The sequence below is a fragment of the Hippoglossus stenolepis genome, chromosome 9 (assembly GCF_022539355.2).
Source record: "Hippoglossus stenolepis isolate QCI-W04-F060 chromosome 9, HSTE1.2, whole genome shotgun sequence".
NCBI classification, from domain to species: Eukaryota; Metazoa; Chordata; class Actinopteri; order Pleuronectiformes; family Pleuronectidae; genus Hippoglossus; species Hippoglossus stenolepis.
Window position 1 is genome coordinate 23,283,590 of NC_061491.1, and position 21,411 is coordinate 23,305,000.

General features: G+C 41.7%; 1 protein-coding gene across 1 annotated transcript in view; it reads right to left on the reverse strand.

The window, feature by feature from the left end:
- The window catches only part of si:dkey-215k6.1 (transmembrane protein 132C), a 217,551-nt gene that overhangs the window by 43,390 nt on the left and 152,750 nt on the right, over nucleotides 1-21,411 (reverse strand). The window contains exon 5 of the mRNA XM_047341077.1: nucleotides 16,190-16,385. Coding sequence (XP_047197033.1) covers nucleotides 16,190-16,385 — 196 coding nt within the window. The remainder of the gene's footprint in view (nucleotides 1-16,189; nucleotides 16,386-21,411) is intronic.

A 21,411-nucleotide genomic window follows, 5' to 3' on the forward strand; every position in this document is an offset into this window, starting at 1 on the left:
ACCCATTTATTTACTGTGAACCCTCGTCTCCTACATAACCAAAGATTAGTTGGTTGTATAATAATAACAATAACAACAACAATAATTATTATAATAATAATAATGACTCTTCCTACTGTGAACATTTTTAAAAGATTACACTGTGATTTTCTTCATGCTCCACTAAGTCAAGTATTTTTGTTGCAGACAACAGGAAATTAACTTTGCCCAAATCCCAGAGGCGAGTGATTAAAATTAAGAAAAAAAAGGAAAAATAGCTGTTTGGCGACTTCTTGAATCCAGAAGTTCAACAATCAAACCTTCACTGTAGCTTCAGCCTTCACTTTACCGATGGCTGATTGTTGTCGTGTGGCTCAGCATCACCTAGAGGCCTTGATTTGACACACGTGGGTTGTTTTTCCATTCCTCTCTCTTCTTGGACAGAGTCTTTCACAGAGGACCTCGAAACGGCTTGTTTGTGTTTTGGGTCATGTTGAAGTAAATGAACCTCGACTCGAACTGATATTGTGATTCAGCAGAGCAGCCGCCCGGTGCCACGAAAAGTCAATACTGTTTACTAAAATAATTAGAGCCTGCCTTTCTAATGCGCAAACTATAGTATCATCAATATCACATCAATCCCTGATGTCTATGAACACAGACAGTGTATCATACTTTGTGGTTGTATTAACATGTCAAGGTGAAGAGACATTAAAAAGTGGGTATGTAGAGGCATAACAAAGTGTAGTGTGTGTGTCTGATGCAGCACATTTTATACCAACTTCCTAAAAAACTGGATTTCAACCACCACACTCAACACAAACTGCTGCCATGGTAACTGCTTATAAAAATGATATTGATGACATCAAGTTCTCTATTTCAATGATCTAATATTAAGCATATGGCACAAGTGCATTTAGCATGTGTCCGAAACCACTTAGCTAGTGAAACATGCAATAAACCACTCAGAGTGCCACCCCCCATTCCCTGTAAAAGTCAGGCACTAGCACCTTGGTGGATGGTTATTATAAGGGCACATTTGAAAGGTAGTCAGAGAGAAAGCTTCTCTTTTCTGTGAGTGACAAGTGTATGTGCACGGAGCCGCTCCCCATGTCATAGTAATAATGCAGCCTTAAAATCACAGGGAAATGCTCCAGCACTTATTTCAGACCAGGGTTTTGTTAGTCCAACGCTCAGTTGCTTTCCTCTGCAGTTAAAGTTCCAGTGTGTAGAATTTAGTGACATCTAGTGGTGAGGTTGCATGTTGCAGCTGAACACCCCTTACCTCACCCTCCTCTTCCAAACATGAAGGAGAACCTGTGGTTGTCTTCAGTTGTCATACAAACTCAAAAGTGTTTAGTTTGTCCAGTTTGGGCTAATGTGAAAAACATGGCAGCCTCCCTAGAGAGGACCCGCTCCTGATGTAAATATAAAGTATTTAAATATAAAGGGACAATTCTAGGATAAAGAAAACTACAACTTAGATGAAACACACTAGGGAAAACATCACTAGGATTATTTTATATTCAGTTTCTGCCAATAGATTCCCTTTCACCTTCTTCTTACACACTGAACCTTTAACACACCCGTGGGTGCTTAGATGGGAGCAAGTGCATTTCCCATATGAACTATGACTGGATGGGAAAAAGAGCTGCGTCAGCCTGAACCAGGCAAAGACACAGTGGAGGTCCCGCTGCTTCTGTTTGTTCACCTGATTAATGCGCCGCTTGTAGCAATCTGACGCCCTGAGGATCAACTGGTGAGGAGCCTCTTAACCTGCCCTGCCTGTTGATTCTCCGTGTGCATCCAGTGCCCTGTCTGCTAGAGCTGCACCACTCTTTGTTGCTGAGGTGGATGAAAACTTGTTTTCGACTCAACAAATGAGAACAATTCTCTACTTCTCTGAAAGAAAACAACAAACACTTGGTGTCCTGCTGACTCTGTTCTGCTGCAGCCTGCCAAAGAGACAGGGAGTCGTCATGTGACTGGCCAAAGGAAGGACTGACTAAAGAGATGGTTGAAGAGAGAGAGAGAGGAGAGAGAGAGAGAGAGAGAGAGAGAGAGAGAGAGAGAGGGGAGAGAGAGAGAGAGGCAAAATGGTGAGAAGAATGCAGGGGGTTTGAATATTGAAATGCAAGTAGATAAAGGAAAGAGACATGAGAGGAGCAAAATGTTAGAAATATAAGGACGAGGAGATAGGAGGAGGGAGAAGGGAATGACTGAGGAAAAGAGGGAATGTGAAAACAGGAAAAGAAGGATCATGAGGTCTGAATACTGAGGAGGAGGAGGAGGACGAGGAGGTGGGAGGGAGGGAGACAGATGAGGGAGATGACAGCTGGGCGAGCTGCCTAGACAAGATAGAGGTTTGGACTCTCTCTCTGTGTGTGTGTGTGTGTGTGTGTGTGTGTGTGTGTGTGTGTGTGTGTGTGTGTGTGTGTGTGTGTGTGTGTGTTAGTGTGTGTGTGTGTGTGTGTGTTAGTGTGTGTGTGTGTGTGTGTGTGATATGTCAGGGATAAATGGCTATTATCACTATGACAATGTTAATTACAGCCAGACTATTAGGCCCGAGGAGTGTCGGCTCATTTATTTGGCTGCAACAGAGTTGTGTGTCTGGGGGTGTGTGCTATAGTGTGTGTGTGTGTGTGTCTACGCCATTTTTTATACTAGTGAGTATATAAGTGTGTGTGTGTGCGTGTGTTTGTGTGTGTAATAGTATCAAATCTATTTGTTAGACAGAGTAATTACTTCAGGCTCCGGCCAAACGCTGAAATGTTTCTTGTGATCTATAAGACTTCAGACTAATCATTACTAACCGAGCCTGTGCCAAATTCCCACTCTTTCACTCAGAGTTATTTTAAGACTTTTATAAGCCGTGCCGCTGTCCCTGTGGATTTTAGAGATTATTAATGCAACGTATCCACGATTTTCTGTTCCCACATTTTCTTGGGAAAGACATTGATTGAGCTTCGATCTGCTTTCATCGCACAATCACACCTTAGAGTTGCATTGTGTGCAGTTTAAATGCACAACATGTATAGGAATGTATATTTGCCACGTATAAGTACAGAAAAAAATATGTGTGAGGGTTCTGTGCAGTATCTTAGCTGTTCCTCTTCTGGGCAGAGGTCTCACATGTTGTTCCCAGTGTGAAGGTTACAGCCCCTGGTGCTGCCTTCACCTTCCACATCTTCTCCAGCTCCTCTTTTAGTTCCTCGGCAGGTTTCAAGCCTCTCATGTTACTTCTTGATGCTGCTGTCGCTTGGGATCACTACATCTATCACAACAACATTCAGTGGGTTAGCCATCTCGAGTTTACGTCTGGTTTTGGACGTACCACAGGATCTTAGCTCGGCCATTCTACTCCCCCTTTGAAGGGTTCCAGCTAATACTCTGGGAACATGTTCCTGTACCAGCCACTCAGTTATGGTGTTTAATGTACAATGTACCTGCCTGCATCTCACACCCCTGCATATGTATGTAGACGTTTGACTTCCATTCTAGCATCCATGGTTCTCTCAAGGTAAGTCCTCCACCAGAGAATTGTGTGCTGTTTCATCACACTGCAAATATCAAGCAGACAACAGCTTCATTTTAAATATAACAGTTGTTTTGTGTTTAAACAAGTATTCCACTTGGCGTATCTGTAAGAACAATGCGCTGTGTAATATGTGGAGGAGTACAGGTTTGATGAGACGAGGACGGGAAGGCGTTTTTTTGAAGCTACACTTGATCCTTGTGTGACTAATTCAACCACACACTCTGTGATGAAACATGTCCAATTGATGACTTCAAGGTAATAAACATGCAGCTGGTGGGCGGACAACACTGTGAGGCCGTGATTGTTTCAGGTCGGAAGCAGGATATTACTCAAAAAGAGTGTTTATGCTCATTTAACTTTCCTCACACTGACTCCGTTAAAAAGTGCTGATACACTAACGGCTTTTTCTACAAACAGCAGCTGCTCTGTAACTTAAAATCAAAAAGATAAGACACATAAACTATTCTTGCTCCATGTTAGTGGATGGGACACGGACCAAAAATAAAAGGCCAAGTACGTGTTTAATACGTTTTTCGAAAAGATGATTTCAGTCATTTTACAAAGCTCTTATGACATAGATGAAAGTTCAAGTTTTCTAGTTTATCCTTCTCGTTTATTTTCTAAGTACATTTAATTTTAGGATTTTAACTTTGACTAGTCCTCAAATCCCATTTGATTGAGCACTTATTCAGACAGATGATAACATTTGGAATTTTATAATGACGGATGAGATGCATTTTAAATATTTTAAGTATGATTTTAAATGGAGCATATCAAGGGATAACACATGAATACTAGAGTATAACTTGAAACGTGTATGTATTTTTAAATTTCACTTACAGAACGAGCAGCAGACTGTTAACAATGTATACGGACAAATCTGACCCACTTCCTGTCCCCATGTCTGCATGCATAGCAGAGTTTTATTCAAAATAAAATGCACCATCTCTCCATCTGCATTTCATCTCATTTTAATCTGGGCTTTAACTGTTATTTAGAGGAAATATTAAGCAAAGATTAAAGCAAACAAATTAAAGCTCCACAAATGACTTAACAGACCAATTACAACATTTACTGCTACTTGAATACATTTTGTAATCTTCTATTTGACAGAATGTTATTGCTAAGTTTAAAATGTTTGCTCTACTGTTATTTTTCAGAAACATATTTCTGTGGAGTTATCCAGGAAAAGAGGGTTCGAACTGATCGGCTGAAAGTTGTTAAATAAACTGTTGATCAAATCCCACCCGTCAGTCACTTATCCTGAGTTTTCACAGCCTCTCTGTGTCTCTCTCTCTCTTTAGTGGCTCTAATGTATTCTAAACCTCTTCACCTCTACCGCCAATGTCGTGCTCTCCCTCGCCGTCCCACCTGCCTGTCTGTCATGATCCTAATTGCTGCTGCTAACGAGATGCTAACGAGCCTGTGGGGGTATCTGGGAGTCAATCACCCTGTTGCTGGGGCAATTATCGCTCGGCTAACCTACTTCCTTCCTGTCTCGCTGCCAGCAGGATAATCAAAGGTTGAATCGACTGACAAACACACACGCAAAAAGGCTATTGTGCGCACAAACACACCTGTGGACACAAGTGGTAACGGGGCCAAATGGATAAGTGTTCTTGGGGACGGCGTTCCAGTTCGCCAGTGGTAATTATGCACACTGCTAATTAGAGCAAGTGATTAGCCAGAGAGACTGGCATTGTTTGAGCCTTTCCTCTAACACCAATTATCAAGGAAAATATAGGTGTAAATGATATTTAGTCTTTGTGTGTATGTACACTGGGTGAGCAGTTTATTAGGAACAACAGACAAATACCGGATTGGGCCAAACTTTGCTCACAAATCAGCCTGATTGTTGTTTGTGGCATTGATTCCAGACGCTGCTGGAAACATCCCTTTGAGATTCGGCTCCACGTTCACATGTTTGAATCACATAATTGCTGCTGATTCGTCTGCAGCACATCCATGCTCACAATCCCTTGTTATACCAAATCCCAAAGGTCTATTGGATCTATTGGATTCAGATCAGGTGACTGGGGAGACCACAGAGGTCCTGATGCATTATCAGGATGGTACATTCTGGACATAAATGGATACAAATGGTCAACAACAAAACTCCTGCACAGCTTTTAAACTGTGTCTGATTAGTGTTATTGGGCCCAGTGTGCCATGAAGCACTTCCCCACATTCACACAGTACATCAGCAGCAGCCTGGACTGTTGACACAGCGGTCAAGTCAAGTTCTGACCCTTCCATCTGCAGCCTCGGGCAGAAATCGAGATTCATCAGACCAGTCTGGTCTCTATCCCACGTGCCACATTCAGAACCACTGAGATCACATGTATTCACCCAGTCTAATGTTTGATTAACTGCAGCTCTTGACCGGATCTTTTTAATTGCTCCACTGCCACATTGGCTCGATGGAAAACTGCACAAGTAAGCAGGTGTATGTTGCATGTGTATGTGTACTTGTATAAACACGTGTAGTTGCAAGGTTTTGTGACTGACTTTAAATAATCAGATCAGCAATAACCAATACTTTGTTGTGTTTTCTAGACACAAACACAGTCATTTACTGTTGTTACCTTGTAATCAAAGTTTTTATATTAAAGAATAAAGAATTCTTAGTGTTTTATTAAAGTTAACCTGCAAAATGGTCAAAGCTTGACAATGGAAGTACTTACCCAATGTTTAATTAAAGTGGTATTATATTATTATATTTGTTTTGAAGTATGCATTCATCATACAATTGCATAAAATTAAGTTTACAGTATCTCAACAAATTTGTTATATTTATCATCTGATGAAAATATTTATTTCCAATGGGATCCAAATGAATTCATTACTCGTCTTCTTCAGTGTTTATTGATTGAATTACCAAAGGTAAATGTAAAAAGAAGCTGACATTTAGTTTTTTCTCGTCACAAATTAAGGAAATGCATTCAAAAAGCAGAGGGAAACAGAAAGAGAGGAACAGAAATGGATGAATGGAGCCAGAGAGGAGCAAGCGAGCGAGGGAGGGACCAGAGATTAAAAAAACAAGAAATTGAATGAGGGAGGGGACAGTAAAAGGAGGGAGTCATTTTGAACAGTCAAAGTGAGAGGGAGAGATGAAGAGATAAAACACGAGGGAGGAGGGATGAAGACGTTTGGTAGATATGAAAGCTAACAGCCCATCCACACACACACACGCACGCACGCACGCCCACACACACACACACACACACACACACACACACACACACACACACACACACACACACACACACACACACACACACACACACACACACACACACACACACACACACACACACACACACACCACTCTTGCTAAGATCCCAGGGAGAATTGTACTTTCAATTTCAAGACCCCTAATTGCATTAGAACTGCCCTGCTCTCGACTCCTCTCTCTCCTCCTCTGTGCGGCCCAGGACGTCCAGGGGACTATTACATGCTGCTCTGCACCTTCGCCGGCCTCTCCCCCTCTCTCTCTCTTGCCCTTCTGTGTCCACTTGTACCATCTTAGCTTGTCTAATTTCCTCCTTCTCGTGCTCCCCCTCTCTTTATTTTTCCATCCTTCTCTCCCTTTGACTTCCCCTTCTCGCTTCTATCAATTAGTCAGACCTATCCTTCTCTTCTCTGTCTATTCTCTTTCCTTCCTAAGTCTATCAATTTAACACCCTCCCTTTCCCCTTTCTTCTTACCCCCCCATCCTGCCTATTTTAAACCAGTCAAATTTTTCTTTCTCCCCAATATCCCTCTTTCTTGTCGTCCGTCTCTCTGTCTGTTTCTCACCCACGTCTTTCCTTTGTAACGAGGCTGATTTCACATAAAGCAGGTTTTCAGCTTCAACTGGGTTAGAGTGACATTTCCTGTTTACCATCTCGATCCATCTCCTGCTCTGTTTGGAGTTTGTTTTATTTTCCCATCAACCTCACCTTCTTATTTATTACCTCTGAAAAGGAGGTTTGTGTTTTCACCTCCTTCCTTTTGTTTGTCAGTACAATTACAAAAAAACTACTGAACGGATTTCCACAGAACTTGGTGGAAGGGTTGGAAATGGGCAAAGAAAGAATCTGGATAAAGGGTTAGATGCAGAATTTTCACTTTCTTCGTGAGATAGGGTGTTTTTTGATAGTTTGATAGCATATTTATGGGACTGACTTCTAAGAGAGTGTGCAATTTGGTCCCGATCCAAACAAAAATCTGGATCTAGTGCATTTAAATATGGTTTCATATGGGGACTGCTGGGCCTTGGCGGAGGTTTGGGCTCTACTGTGCCTTTCTACTTCCAGTTTTTATCATTTGATTAATTTGTGAGATGGCTGTTGACCCAAATGCTGTAAAACGCTGGGACCATAAACAGTTGCTAGTCTTAACTCGGAGCCATTACCCCGGTGGCACGACTCCCCGCTCCCCTTTAGCTCTTCACGTACACTTGAGAACAGCACTCCAGTCTCCAGCTGCACCACAGCTGCTTCACGGCCCACGAGGACACTGTGGTTGGACTAAGCAGCTCCCGGGTGGGATTAAGTGTAACTGAGCATGAAGGAGGCTGTTCTCACTTTGTGATTTAGTTCAAGTAAAAAAAAAAAAGAAGCAAAAGTCAAATCAGTAAATCTTGTCAGAAGATGAGTATTTAGTCTCCCTCCACTTGTCATTTTGTCTTAGTTTATCTCTCCTCAAGCTCTGGTGCTTCTTTCATTTTCATGCAGCATCATCGGTTTCATGTAAATTGGCATCGAAACCGGAAACTAAAGTGGGTGATTCCACTGTTTTTAGTTTTCTCCCTCAAAATTAACTTTTGTTTTGTTTGGATTAAAAACCTGCATATATTAACCAGTCTGTGGCTCAGGAATAGTTCTCCCTCACTGTTTATGTACTGATAACATTTTCGATAGTAATAGAATTTGAAATGGAAACACTTTGCTTTTGCTGGTTGACCCTTTGGAACCCGAAGAACCTAAAAATCTACTTTGATTCACAGAACACGTTTGTTTTTTTAACTCGACAAGACAGAGACAGCAAAGAAGATTAAGTTTTCATTGTGTAAAGTCAGACAGACAATGTTGGAACAACTGCTTACATACTGAAGCATCTAGTTTTCTTCTATCCCACTTTTGGAAAAACTTGAATTCCTGCCTCATGTACAAAATAAACAGTAGTTGTGCGCTGATACAGGATATTTAACATAACAAAGAAGATAGAAATTGCATTTTTATCCAGTACTGCCAACCACCAGTGTTTTCCTCACAAAGTTCTGTGAGCCGTTGGATATGTACTTTTCACGACTATTTTGTTACGTATGTTATTGTTACGGCTACAAAGAAGTAGAGTTTTTTTTTTGCATCGCTAAATATACAATGAGTGACAAGGAGGATGCTTGAAGCTGACTGGCATTTGCATTAAATCAGGCAAATGTCTTGTACAACTTAAAAGTTTAAAGAGGAGCCAAAGCTTATTCCTCTCAATACACTGCGCCCACAGCAAATGTGCCTTTATCTTGCTTGTCTCATTGACTTTGCATGAATCTACTGCCTTTTTTTAACATTTACTTAGAAAGTATGGTGCCTTCCTTCAGCCTTATAGCTTTTGTCATCTTCTTACTTACTTCTAAACTTATTTTTCTCGCTTTAAACACCCCCCCCCTGCATCTCCCTTTTTCTCCCTATTGCTGTTGACTGATTGGAGCAAACCACAGTCGCTTGGTATGGAAATGAACCTGCAGCCCAGGACACGCAAGTTCTCAGTGACCCAAATACATTCTCACACACACACACACACACACACACACACACACACACACACACACACACACACACACACACACACACACACACACACACCGGGGGATGTGTCATGTGTGTTGATTAACTTGGCATTCGAAGGCCGGTAACAAGCAAATACTAAAAGTGAAGAGAAGTAGGGGCCCGGGTGAAAAAAAGCGAGGATGAAAACTTGCTGTTTTTTCTGCAAACTGTAAAGATGAATAAAGTGGTGAGTAAAGAGGAGACCTGCAGGTTAATTACCAGAGTAACAGGGTTTAAGTGGTTAAAAGATGTCAAGGAATCATTACAGGAAAGGGCCCACAGGGAAGATTTCCTCCATGTGTGTCCTCTGAATGAAAATTATGAAAGCTATTGAAGCAGTCTAATCAAATTTGTTAACTTTATATATGCGAGTTATTGATTCCATTGTTGTGGCTGATCCGTCTATGTTCACTAATTTCCTTTAAAAGACAAATGCTGCTCACAGACGGTGTTAAAACAAACTGAGACAACCTGGGGAGAGTGTTTGTCGGATCGATTCCACAGTGTCCTGCTTAATATCAGTAAATCAGCAGGCTCAGGTATTTAGACAAGTGGCGACATGCACACACACACACGTGCACAAGCACACACATGAAGCAAATAGGGGAATTCCGAAAATAAAAGATCGAGACATAAAGATTAAAAAGGAAAAAAATGGTAGAGGAAGAAAATTAAGTTTTTAATAAAGACCCAGACCGTGAAAATGGTAAATTGAGCTCGAAAACTGTGTGTGTGTGTGTGTGTGTATGTGCACTCCCCTCAAGAGATTATTAACTATTTAGTTTCCTCTTCCTACACATTGACTTCCTTCTACAAAAAACAATCAGAGGAGGCAGAAAAAGGACTCACTTAGCATAACACACACACACACACACACACACACACACACACACACACACACACACACACACACACACACACACACACACACACACCGAGAGGAGGAAATTCATAGGCATCTTCAAGCAACAAAGATAAACAAGTGTTCCAATTAAGAATTAATTACAGAGCAAAGCCTCAGAGAGGTGAAACAGAGGAAAGAGGGGGGAGGGATGAAGGAGAGAGAGAGAGAGAGAGAGAGAGAGAGAGGAGGAGACAGAGAGGAGAAGAGGAGGGAGAGGAGAGGAGAATTTACAGCGAGAAGGGGGGGAGGACTCAAAAATGAGTGAAAGCGGTGAAAAGATGATGAGAATGAGCAAAAACCAAACAGGAGGCCAGACTGATAAAAAATAAGCCCCCAAAAAAATCAATTCAATTTTAAAACAGTCGAGACAAGAACAAGATGAAGAGGAAGAAAATAAGTTATTTTCCTTTGTCTTCCTCATCTCCCATTTTCCACAGCAGAAGATGAGAATATACACAAAAAATTGCAAAGATGAAGAAAAATGGTCACAGGTTCAATATCATATCCAATATATCCATAATAATATATTCAATTACAATATAAGGTGTTACAATCTAATGTACTATAATGCTGCTGATTCAATACAAAAGCAGAAATTATATTTCTGTGTCTGTCGCTCTCTTCTCTCTTCTTCGCTCAGGGAGGGAGGGAAACAGCCTTGTTCCAGAGGTGTGTAATGGCGCTTGAATAGAATTTAAAACAACATTATTACTGATCCAATTTATCAGCTGCTAAAATATCTCTGAGAGGAGGGAAAGTATAGAAAGTCCATTTCTGACCTCCCTTTTCATCCTGCTCTCCCCAGGCTAATAAAGATCGGTGGTTCTATCCCTCTTTCTCTTTTCATCTGCCTCCATTACTTTCCTCTCGTGTTTTCTCTTCAGTTACAGACCAGAGATGCATCTTCCTGTAAACCAGTCCGAGATTCATACACAGAACCTTTTTCATTGTCAAATAATCACAACATTAACACAAACACAACAAGATTCTGAAGAGAGAACACATGTGTCGCTGTCCATGGTGCTGAAGCTCGGACACTTTCAACCATAGACTGAATATAAAGATGCGTCTCCACTTCCTCCTGTTGTACAAGAATTAAGCTAAAATATCCAAAACACGGCTGCTGAGTCAAACAGCAGTGATGATGTGGACCCAGGGATGTTTAAACCAAATCCCCTCAATGTACATCAGTGTGATAAATGCTATCTAGGAAAAGATTATTAGATATTTACGTTTTATTTGGTCCATGTCCCCTCTGCTAACATGGAGGAAGTTGCTGTTTACACACAGCTGTCATGTCGTCCATCTTTATATAAAGTTATACAAAGTTCATCTTTATATAAAGCTGAACTTTGCTGAATTTTGCCAATGGGATCAATGTCTACAGATAGTTAGACATCAGCCTTAAAGGGGACATAGCATGCAAATTCCACTTTGTTAGTGCTTCTACAGGTTAATGTGGGTATCTGGCATGTCTACCAACCCAAAAACTCTGGGAAAAAAAACACTCGCACACAGAGCCCCCCCACTTGTTACGCCGGGTTTACACCGGACGCGGAAGCGCCGCTGCGAGGCAGCGCAGCGCCGTTCTCAAGCGCGCAGCCGCCTGGCTGTTCACACGGGACGAGCATTTCTCCGCTGGTCAGCCCCATAGACTGTATATATAAGGTCAGCCCGCGATTCTGCTTTCTCCGCTTGTTGTTGTACCCGTTGAATGTCGGGGTTCGGGGGTAAATGATGGTCTTCATAGCCCCCCACCCCTCTCTTTCTCTCTCTGTCTGTCTGCTTGTGTGCTTGTAGTGGATGGGCAGAGGGGGACATTTAATTATGTGATTGGGAAAATTAAAACTCCAGGACAACAGAAGGGGAATACAAAGTATGGGATGCATATTTGATAATTTATATCATATAAAATATGTAATTTATATCGTTTAAAATCATGGGGGGAGAGGGGGGAGGGGGGAGCTGGCTCATTAGCATTTAAAGGAACAGGCAGTCAAAACAGGTCACTCTGTGGAGGGCTGTTTTAGACAGGGTAAAAAGGGTGCTGTTTGAAATGATCCTTGTGGTATTTTGACCAAAGTATGTTACAGACATTTCATTAAGACCCCAAGGAACCATATCAACTTGTGGTAAAATGGGCAAGCTATGTCCCCTTTAAGTGTGAGATATGAACTTTTTGTTGAAGCCCTGTGGCCCGGATGGATGTGTCGACAAAACATTTTCTCACTGAAGAACGCTGTTTGTTTCCTGTGTGAAACGAACACAGGATTACATTTGAGAAGGTTTGTCTGAGTTAAATAAGAAGGAAGCTTCTCACTGTGAAAAGCAGGAGCTGAATCAATTCTGTTCAGTGACGAGCTGCTGCCACTCACACACTGACTCCCAGTCCACTTTTCAGAGTGGAGAGCTTCACCAATCTGAAAGATTCAAAACTTCCTCTGCAACAAAACCTCTGTCTTGGGAGGAAGTGACAGGACATCTGTTACAATTACATTTCTGTTTATTTTGGTGGTTGAGGGTTAGAATCTGTGGTCATACATCACTTAGCAAGTAGTTTCTTATGGGAATTTTATGGACAAGATGTATTATAGTGACACTGACTTCATATAAATTAGGACAATGCACATGAAAACATACAGAACACAGTCAATGATTCATTTTAATCTAATTTCAAATCCCCTATTCCTACTCCCTCCTACCTCCCCTCTTCCACTTCTCCTCTCCTCCCCTCTCCTCTCCTCTCCTACCTCCCCTCTTCCACTTCTCCTCTCCTACCTCCCCTCTTCCACTTCTCCTCTCCTCCCCTCTCCTCTCCTCTCCTACCTCCCCTCTTCCACTTCTCCTCTCCTCCCTCTCCCTCTCCTACCTCCCCCACTTCTCTTCCACTTCTCTTCCACTTCTCTTCCACTTCTCTTCCACTTCTCTTCTCCTCTCTCTCCTCTCCCTCTCCTCTCCTCTCCCTCTCCTCTCCTCTCCCTCCCCTCCTCTTCCACCTCTCCTCTTCCTCCTCTCCTCTCCTCTCCTCTCCTCTCCTCTCCTCTCCTCTCCTCCACAAGATTAAACCAATTTTTCAGCCCCCACATGAGACAAATTACTGCTAATAATCCCTCGTTTCCTGAAGAGGGCCTCTTTCTTTCCCGTTCAGCCAAGAGACCAGCACCTTAATGGATGTGCCGAATTAGGAGGAAAATGTCAGCGAGGCCTTGGTAATGACAGGCGTGTTCTGGTTTTTCATTTTTGCCTCGTAAAATAGAGAGAAGACCTATTGCACTGCCACATCAGTGCTGTTGATAAGCTGACTTTTGATTTGGGAGATGGTGGATGATGGGCTGAGACGGAGCTAAAATCACTCAGACAGATCAGACAGAGGGATTACGTTTCAAAGCCGAGTGCTCCGGATGCTGCTTGGTTTTTTTAGGCCGTTTAAATATGTAAAAGCTGCGAAGTTCCCGCATTTTTGTAACATGGTGGCACTTGTGATGTTGCACTTTTGTTCCAGTCGCCAATTGAGGAATTTGCTCGAGAAGGAGCAGGACTTTGTGAAAGCTTTCACATCCAGCGCTCTTTGAAGATGCTCGCTCATAATTTCACTCCTTTTTTTCGTTATTCTCACATAAAAACCCTGAGGAGCCGGAGCTTTCATCTCAGCGACTTATCACAGAGACCTCTGTCAGCGACACCTGGTCAGTAGTTCTGGTAAACAAATCAGGAAGCCCAAATAGCTTGTAATAGCAGCCATTTTCGGATGCTTTTACCCAAAGAGGAGGCAAAAAAAAGAGATGGAGGCAGACAAAGTGAGTCTGGGTGTTTTGCTGTGTGTATATAAAGACATTTCCATGTACGTGTGTGTGTTTCTGTGTGTGCATGGCTTTAGAAGTAGCAGAATAGATGGCACCTTTAAATTATGTTTATATAAAACAACAAATGTGTTTTGAAAGAAAAAATTGGCCGAGTGGCGTTCAACTTTACAAGAAGTAACTTTCAATGTTCTTGCAACATGTTTAAAATGTATTTGTATTTGACTCAGTGGAGAACATACCTCCAACAAGGCCCAACACTCCCCATGTGAAACCACTTTTAAATTCACTACATCTGGATTTTTATTTTATCTCATAAATATCAGTCGCCTAAACATGGTGGATTTTTTTTCATCAAGAGCCATAAATGATTTCTTGAGAAAACTACATGTGAAGAAAATAATCCTGGATCAGCCCCCTGATCTGGATCCGCACCTAAATTGAACGTATTCTTCCCTGAGCCCCACCTCACCCTTCCACCAAGTTCTGTGGAAATCTGTCCGATATTTTTTGCATCATCTTGCGGACAAACCAACCAACAAAGAAACACACAGGAGAGAAAACGCACTGGTAACAGCAGCTAAATTAACTACAAATGAATAAATCCAAAACTCAAGGCTCACACTTAAATTAGTGATTTTATTGTATTTACCTCCAGAAAACAAATATCAAAGAGCAAATAACTGAAAAGTCCCTTTAACTAATTGTATTGGTGTGCAGAATGCAGGGGAGTGAGATGTTAGCATCACTCGTCCCTCGGCTCCGTTCACGCTGCCCCCTTGAAAAGAAGCAGAATCCCCACAGCAGCGCGGTTTGAAATGATGGCTGCTCTCTGCAGTGGGTGAAAGAGACGGAAGCTGCACAAGCCCTGAACAAAATTGAGTTTTCTCACTGGGGCTTTGCTGTTTGAAGGAGGGCTATCAATGGCTCTACCCCAGTGGTAATGGAACAGGGAGCATTTTGAAAAGCATCCACCTCCTCCCTCCCTCCCTCCCTCCTCCTCCTCCCTTTGTAGCCTGCAGGTTGCTCTGTTTACGGATGTTTCCGCTCTGCTTTGTGATCGTACAAAATGATGGTGGAGTTTTAACCGATTAGAAACTTTACAGCATCATGAAGACCTGGACATGATTGTTATGGTTTGTTCTGTTTTCCAATCAGACAGCTCTAAATTCAACTTCCTGAACTTTATAAAATTACATGTTTATTTTACTTGATAGTTGTTTTACTTCCATATGCTGTCGCCTTGTTCCATTAAATGAAAAATTAAATGTTTCCAGTTTAATTAAAGTGATTTGTTTGCTCTAATAGCAAAGGTGTAGGCTAAAGCAAAGATAAAGAACCAAAACATGTGTTTCATTATTACAGAACATTAGATGCTTTCTATCTGCTGGACTTATAGACTATTGTTTATATAGTACATGCCATGCACTTGGAGATTAATGAATGAATCGCTCCTCTGACGTTGTTTATCACTTGATGCCCTTTTCTATTCCACATATGCAAAAAAAACAACTTCATTTCATATTTTAATTCCTTCTGTTGTGCACTAAACAATTTTTACTGAGGTTTTTGTGCTTTTAGGCTCAGTCACTGAACAAAGGGAAAAATACAGGATTTGGTTCTATATGGAAAACAGCCTTTTAAGACCTTTAGGGGCAAATGTGTTTGAGTCTCAGCAGGAATGACACCTGTCAGCGCCACAAACACACAGGAGACGAGTTTGAGCACGAGTGAAGGTGTGTATGTGAATGTTAGTGGATGGTCGCTGTTGTAAATGTGAACCCGTGTGTTGGCATTTGCATGTGATTTGAGCGACTGTAGATTTACATGCATATTTATATGTCCTGTACCTGCGTGGCTGTGAGAACAAATTTGCGAGGCTGCTTGTTATGAAACCTGCTGTGTGTGTGTGACCAGGAGGCCTGTAGCAAGGGGGGGGGTAAACAAGCTGACCTTTACAGCTTTGATCACCCTGAAGGAAGGGGGTTGGGCGTGTCAGCAAGAAGGTTAGAGCGAGGAGGGAAATGGAGGGGAAAATGGTGTCTATTCCAGGATAAGGAATATTTGCTGATACCCAGCAGTGCACATTTCAGTATGTCAGCATCTACGCTGGCAGATATCTGTATCTGGGCTCATCTCTCAAGTCATCACTTACCTCAGCCAGCGGTACGATGCCCTGTATGTCAGCGTTGCTGATGTAGAGGTGTGACACTTTCTCCGTTTGCCTGGAAGTCGTCTGGGAGCCGGCTGGGTACTCGACGTTCCAGTGGAGAGTCTGGGTCGGCACCAGGTTGATCACGTTGTCCACCTCAAAGAACAGCTGCATCACCTCGTAGGATGGACTCTCCAATCTGCAAAAACAGATGTACGTGATATTTATAATGCCGACTGTAAACAACTAATAAGGTAACACAATGTGGTTATTATAAAAAATAGAATCTAATACAACAACAAGAAAAACATTTGCTGACATTCAGGACAAGGAGGAACAACAGATATTTGTTATTTCAGAAAAGCATTCAGACATAATAACTAGAAAGATTGAAGAGAGAAGTTTTCTGTGCCACAAAACGAAACGTAAACTCACATTTTAAGACTTGCAAATGGATTTTAATCCCGACAAAAAAATGATATATTTTGGAATTAGATATTTTAATAAATAAGAATCAGTTAATCAGCATTATGCTGCTTTATGAGTTGTTGTTTGCATCTCTCTCCTTCTCTCATTTGATTTTATGTGAGTCTAATATCATGTTATTCATGTTTATATTGCACATTTTGCTCTTTGTCACAGACAAGATTCTCAAAATTTTTCGGAGACGGGCTCTATTTTCCAGTAATAAAAAGATACAGATTGCTTAGCTTAGCATTATGACTTATGTCACTGGGCTTTTTCCATCTTTTTTGGGTGAGTCTCAACCACGTAATAATAAGCCAGTGACTCTAACTTGTTCGAAGAGGTTGCAAGGAAATACTGAATCATAGAAACACACATATATAAATAATCAGTAGGTGACATCTCTAGAAACCACTTTCACATTCAGTCAAACTTTCTATCTTGAAAACTACTGTAACTTCTAACTAACCTCTATTCTCATATTCTGATCCCCATATACAGGAAGTTGTCTGTCATTTTGACATCTTGGATTCCTGCTGCACATTGTGCCCTCACAACTCTGCAGACTGTCATTACCTGCTTTGCCTCTCTGCCTGTCAGGCATCCTGATTCCATCTGTGAATCACATCCCATTCTATCATTTATCACCACGGGAAATTCTTTACATTTCCTTTTCCCACACTTGAGACAGCAGCGTTATCGTTGGAGTTGCTGCTAAATCTGGACGTCGAGCCCCCGAAAGTGAAGATTGTGATCAGATTCAGAATAAATGACTGGAGTCATCACATTAAAACTTAAATTTTCACTTAAAGCACTAAAATGTTGTGTTTGTGCCACTTCAAATTAATGGACGTGACGCAAAAGAAACACAGGATGTCTTAGATAAAACCCATTCTCTGAACTTCTGAAATGTGACAGCAGATAGCAGCGAAACACACACACTCACAATTCATATTAAGTGCAACGCAGAAGGTCTCCTGGGTGAGATTCTAGAGATAAACAGACGACTGTTTCACAGCATCAATAAAGGAGCTCTGAAAACTATTTAGATATAGTTTAGCAACTGAAAAATGTCTGAATCCACTCGCTTATTTAAGCGAGTGAGATTTTTCAAATACATCCACCCCAAAGATATAAAAGCAAGACCATCTGACCGCCTTTTCAAAAAGGCCAATGAAATGTCCTCACTTTTCTCTATTCTCAAAGATATCTGAAGAAGTAAACACACACACACACACACACACACACACACACACACACACACACACACACACACACACACACACACACACACACACACACACACACACACACACACAAACACACACAGCAGCTGGTGGAATATGAGTTAGAAAGAAAGAAGGAGAACATTAGCAGCTGTAAATTGATTTTCGAGTTTTACAGCTCGGTTTTACAGACACGCAGGCGAACGCACACACACACAGACTCGGGTTTATGGGGTTAAAGGCCACGACAAAGCCAATGGCTGAGGGTCTGTGATATCTGGTGTGTCTCTGTGTGTGAGTGACTGTGTCAAGGGAGAAATGGGCTGAGCTCCGCGTTGCTCGGATAGATTAAGGACAGAGAACTGATGGATGTCAGCTTCCCTTGACCTTCTCTTTTTTCCTCAGTCCGTCTCGACCCATCTGTCTGCCTCTCTCTGTTTCTGTCTTTTACCAAACTACCAGTCACTGATACTTTATCATCTCACAAAACATCAGCTTTTTATTTAAGTCCATGCCAAGCTTCTTATAATCGGTGCCAGATAAACCCACAACCTTTTTTTTTTACAGCCGTACTTGACCATTCACACTTTCATATTTCAGAGCGCTGCCATCACAGAAGGTCATTATGCTCCTCAAACGCAGGCGTCCTCCCAGTGGCTCAGCTTTAGCAAGTCTTTGCTTTATTTCATGCATTACTGTCCATTAGTGAGCTGTGACCAGCCGCTCCATTCTATTGGCACAGAGTGACAGAGGGAGATCCGCAGAGAGAGCGAAAGTCCAATTCCTTAATAGGATTTTGAAAATGACCAAGTGAACTCAACCAAATCCTGAAATTAAACACAGCTCAGACTGGACCCAAACTCAAAGGGTTTATTAAACGTGCAGGTTGCTGATATTCATCAAATAGTAGATTTTCAGCTCAAAGAAAAGAAGTCGTGTGATCGCTGAAGTATTCAACACTGCCGTCGTGCACCGAGGACGTCACATCTGAACTCGGTGCTTTATAGCGTCAGATAAATAAAAAAACAAATGTACGACAATAATAAACACGTGTAAAAAAACCTGTGTGATAAGAACTAACTAAAATGACAGAAACCGTCTTTGAGCAAAATTAATTCAACGTGCAGTTTCCCTAGTAGTTCAGTTCATGTCCATTCCAGTAACATGGAGGAGACGAGCCTCTGCCACAGCCAGCCTGTCACGTCGTCCATCTTTATAAACAGCCTATGGTTAACATCAACAACACAGCCATTATAAAGTGTAATCAAGCTGTGGATGTTTCACTTAGGAGAGACTTTAATTGATAGTATATTTTTATCGCCAGGCACAGCAGAGGAGATGATGATGTGATATAGATGAGAGTGTGTTGTGATGTCAGAGACGGGGTGAGGCTGTGCGTATAGAGCACGAAACCCCCCCCCCACCCCCGGGGGTCCAGACACTGGTGGTGGTTGGGATGCTGAGGGTCTGAAGAGGATGATGGATGGACCCTGCTGGGCTCGACCGGAGCTTTGGATATGAAGACTGGAGGTGATTGGGGTTGGAGGAGGGGGTCACGATGAAATGACAGCTGACAGCGAGCGAGAGGAGAAGAGAGTCAACAGCAACAACCTGATTGGCTGAAGGAGATTGTGGTGAAATGTGATTGGATCACTGGAAACCGTACAGGAGGTCGTTCCTGCCGACTGAAATCAGACTTTTTTAATTCACCTCCACCAGAGCTGAACTCAATGAATCATTTCTCAGCACCGTGGACATAGAAACTTTGCACCCCCCCCCCGTACATGAGACAAGCACACTACTTACCTTTTACTTCTATTTGATTGATTTTATTCTTTACTTCATACTGCAGCTTGGTTAACTGTGTCAGGGCTGCTCATTATTTAACTGTGTATTTTATTGATCTGTGTTTCTGCATCTCTGTAACTGCTGCTATGACAAATACATTTTGCTTTGGAGATTAATGAAGTCATGCATCCATCCATTCTTCTTTCTTTTTATCTATACATCCATCCATCCATCATCCATATGTTTTCGTGCTTTGCAAACTGATACATTTAATAAGAAAACACCATTTCACCAAATGTATCATTTATAGAAAACAATAGCGCTTCCTACGTAAATGTTTTTTCCCTGTTACTGTTGTTAAAGTTGTATAGACAGAGCTGGTTTATAAGAGCTGGAGTTTCCCAGTCATAATTAAACCTTGGATGTTGATGTGATGCTATTTAAACATCTGAAACTGGTAATTATGGGAAATCAAATGACATGAATGTAGCATTACATCTATTATGTCTTAATAGATTGTATTTCAATTGAGGTTCACCCTGACCTATGTGTGTGTGTGTGTGTGTGTGTGTGTGTGTGTGTGTGTGTCCGTACCTATCAGCACAAAGTGATGTTTTACCTCGAAGGACATTGTATCAGTAACCCCATTTCCTATTTTCCAGGAAGGAATTTGAATACAGCAGAGATTTAGACACATACACACAAAGAAGCAATGCTCTGTCACTCTCACACTCTGTTCCTGACTCTCTCACACTCGCAGACACATGCACGCAGACGATGCACCAGCAACACACTTCCCTCTGTGTTTCACACATACCTGCACACACACACGCACACGCACACACACACACACACACACACACACACACACACACACACACAGAACCACCCAGGAAATGTTGAGAGTGTGTTTGGGTGCAGTGTAATCACTGGAGCTGAAAAAGCAATGTGTCTGCAGTGACAGGTTCACTCAGGTGTTAGCTCCGTCCCAACCACAAGGCACCAAAACAATATTACACTGTCCTCTGGTGTATGCACGCACACGCACACGCACGTGCACACGCACACTTGCACGTGCACGCACACACACACCCAAACATTATTCTTTCTCACATGTGAGTTGTGGTCTGAGTGCATTAACATCCCATGGTTTTCCAACCTTCTTTCTAAGGAATGATTCTATGCACTTTGGACAACGCATGGCTTTGTTGAAGAGACATTTATAAAAAGGCTGTGGAGTCATTAGGAGGTGGTTGAGATGCTGAAGACCTGCAAAGTGCAGATACACCAGACAGTTGGTGTTGGTACCAAAAGCTTTTTCTCAGAAATATAAATAATCACCTGCGTCTGAAGTCACTGCAAATTTTCTTTAAACTGTCTATCTCCTAAACGTAGATCATTAAAAATAAAAATAAAATACCTCCACCAAGGCCCAACAGTCCCCTTAAGAAACCACATTTTATGTCACTAGATCCAGATTTTTATTTGGATTCGCACAATTTGCACACCCTCATAAATATCAATCCAATAAACATTTTAAAAACTCCCCATCTCGCAATGTTAAAGAAAGTGAAAACATATTCCTGGATCTGCCCCCTGATACAGATCCGCTAAGAATGTTATGGATTATTTCATGAAAACATAACTTGCTTTACAGATGTAATAATATAATCTATCACTGTGAATTCTTTATGGATATGTTCACTATCCAGTACATAAATTATTAACAAATCCTCATCATGGCAA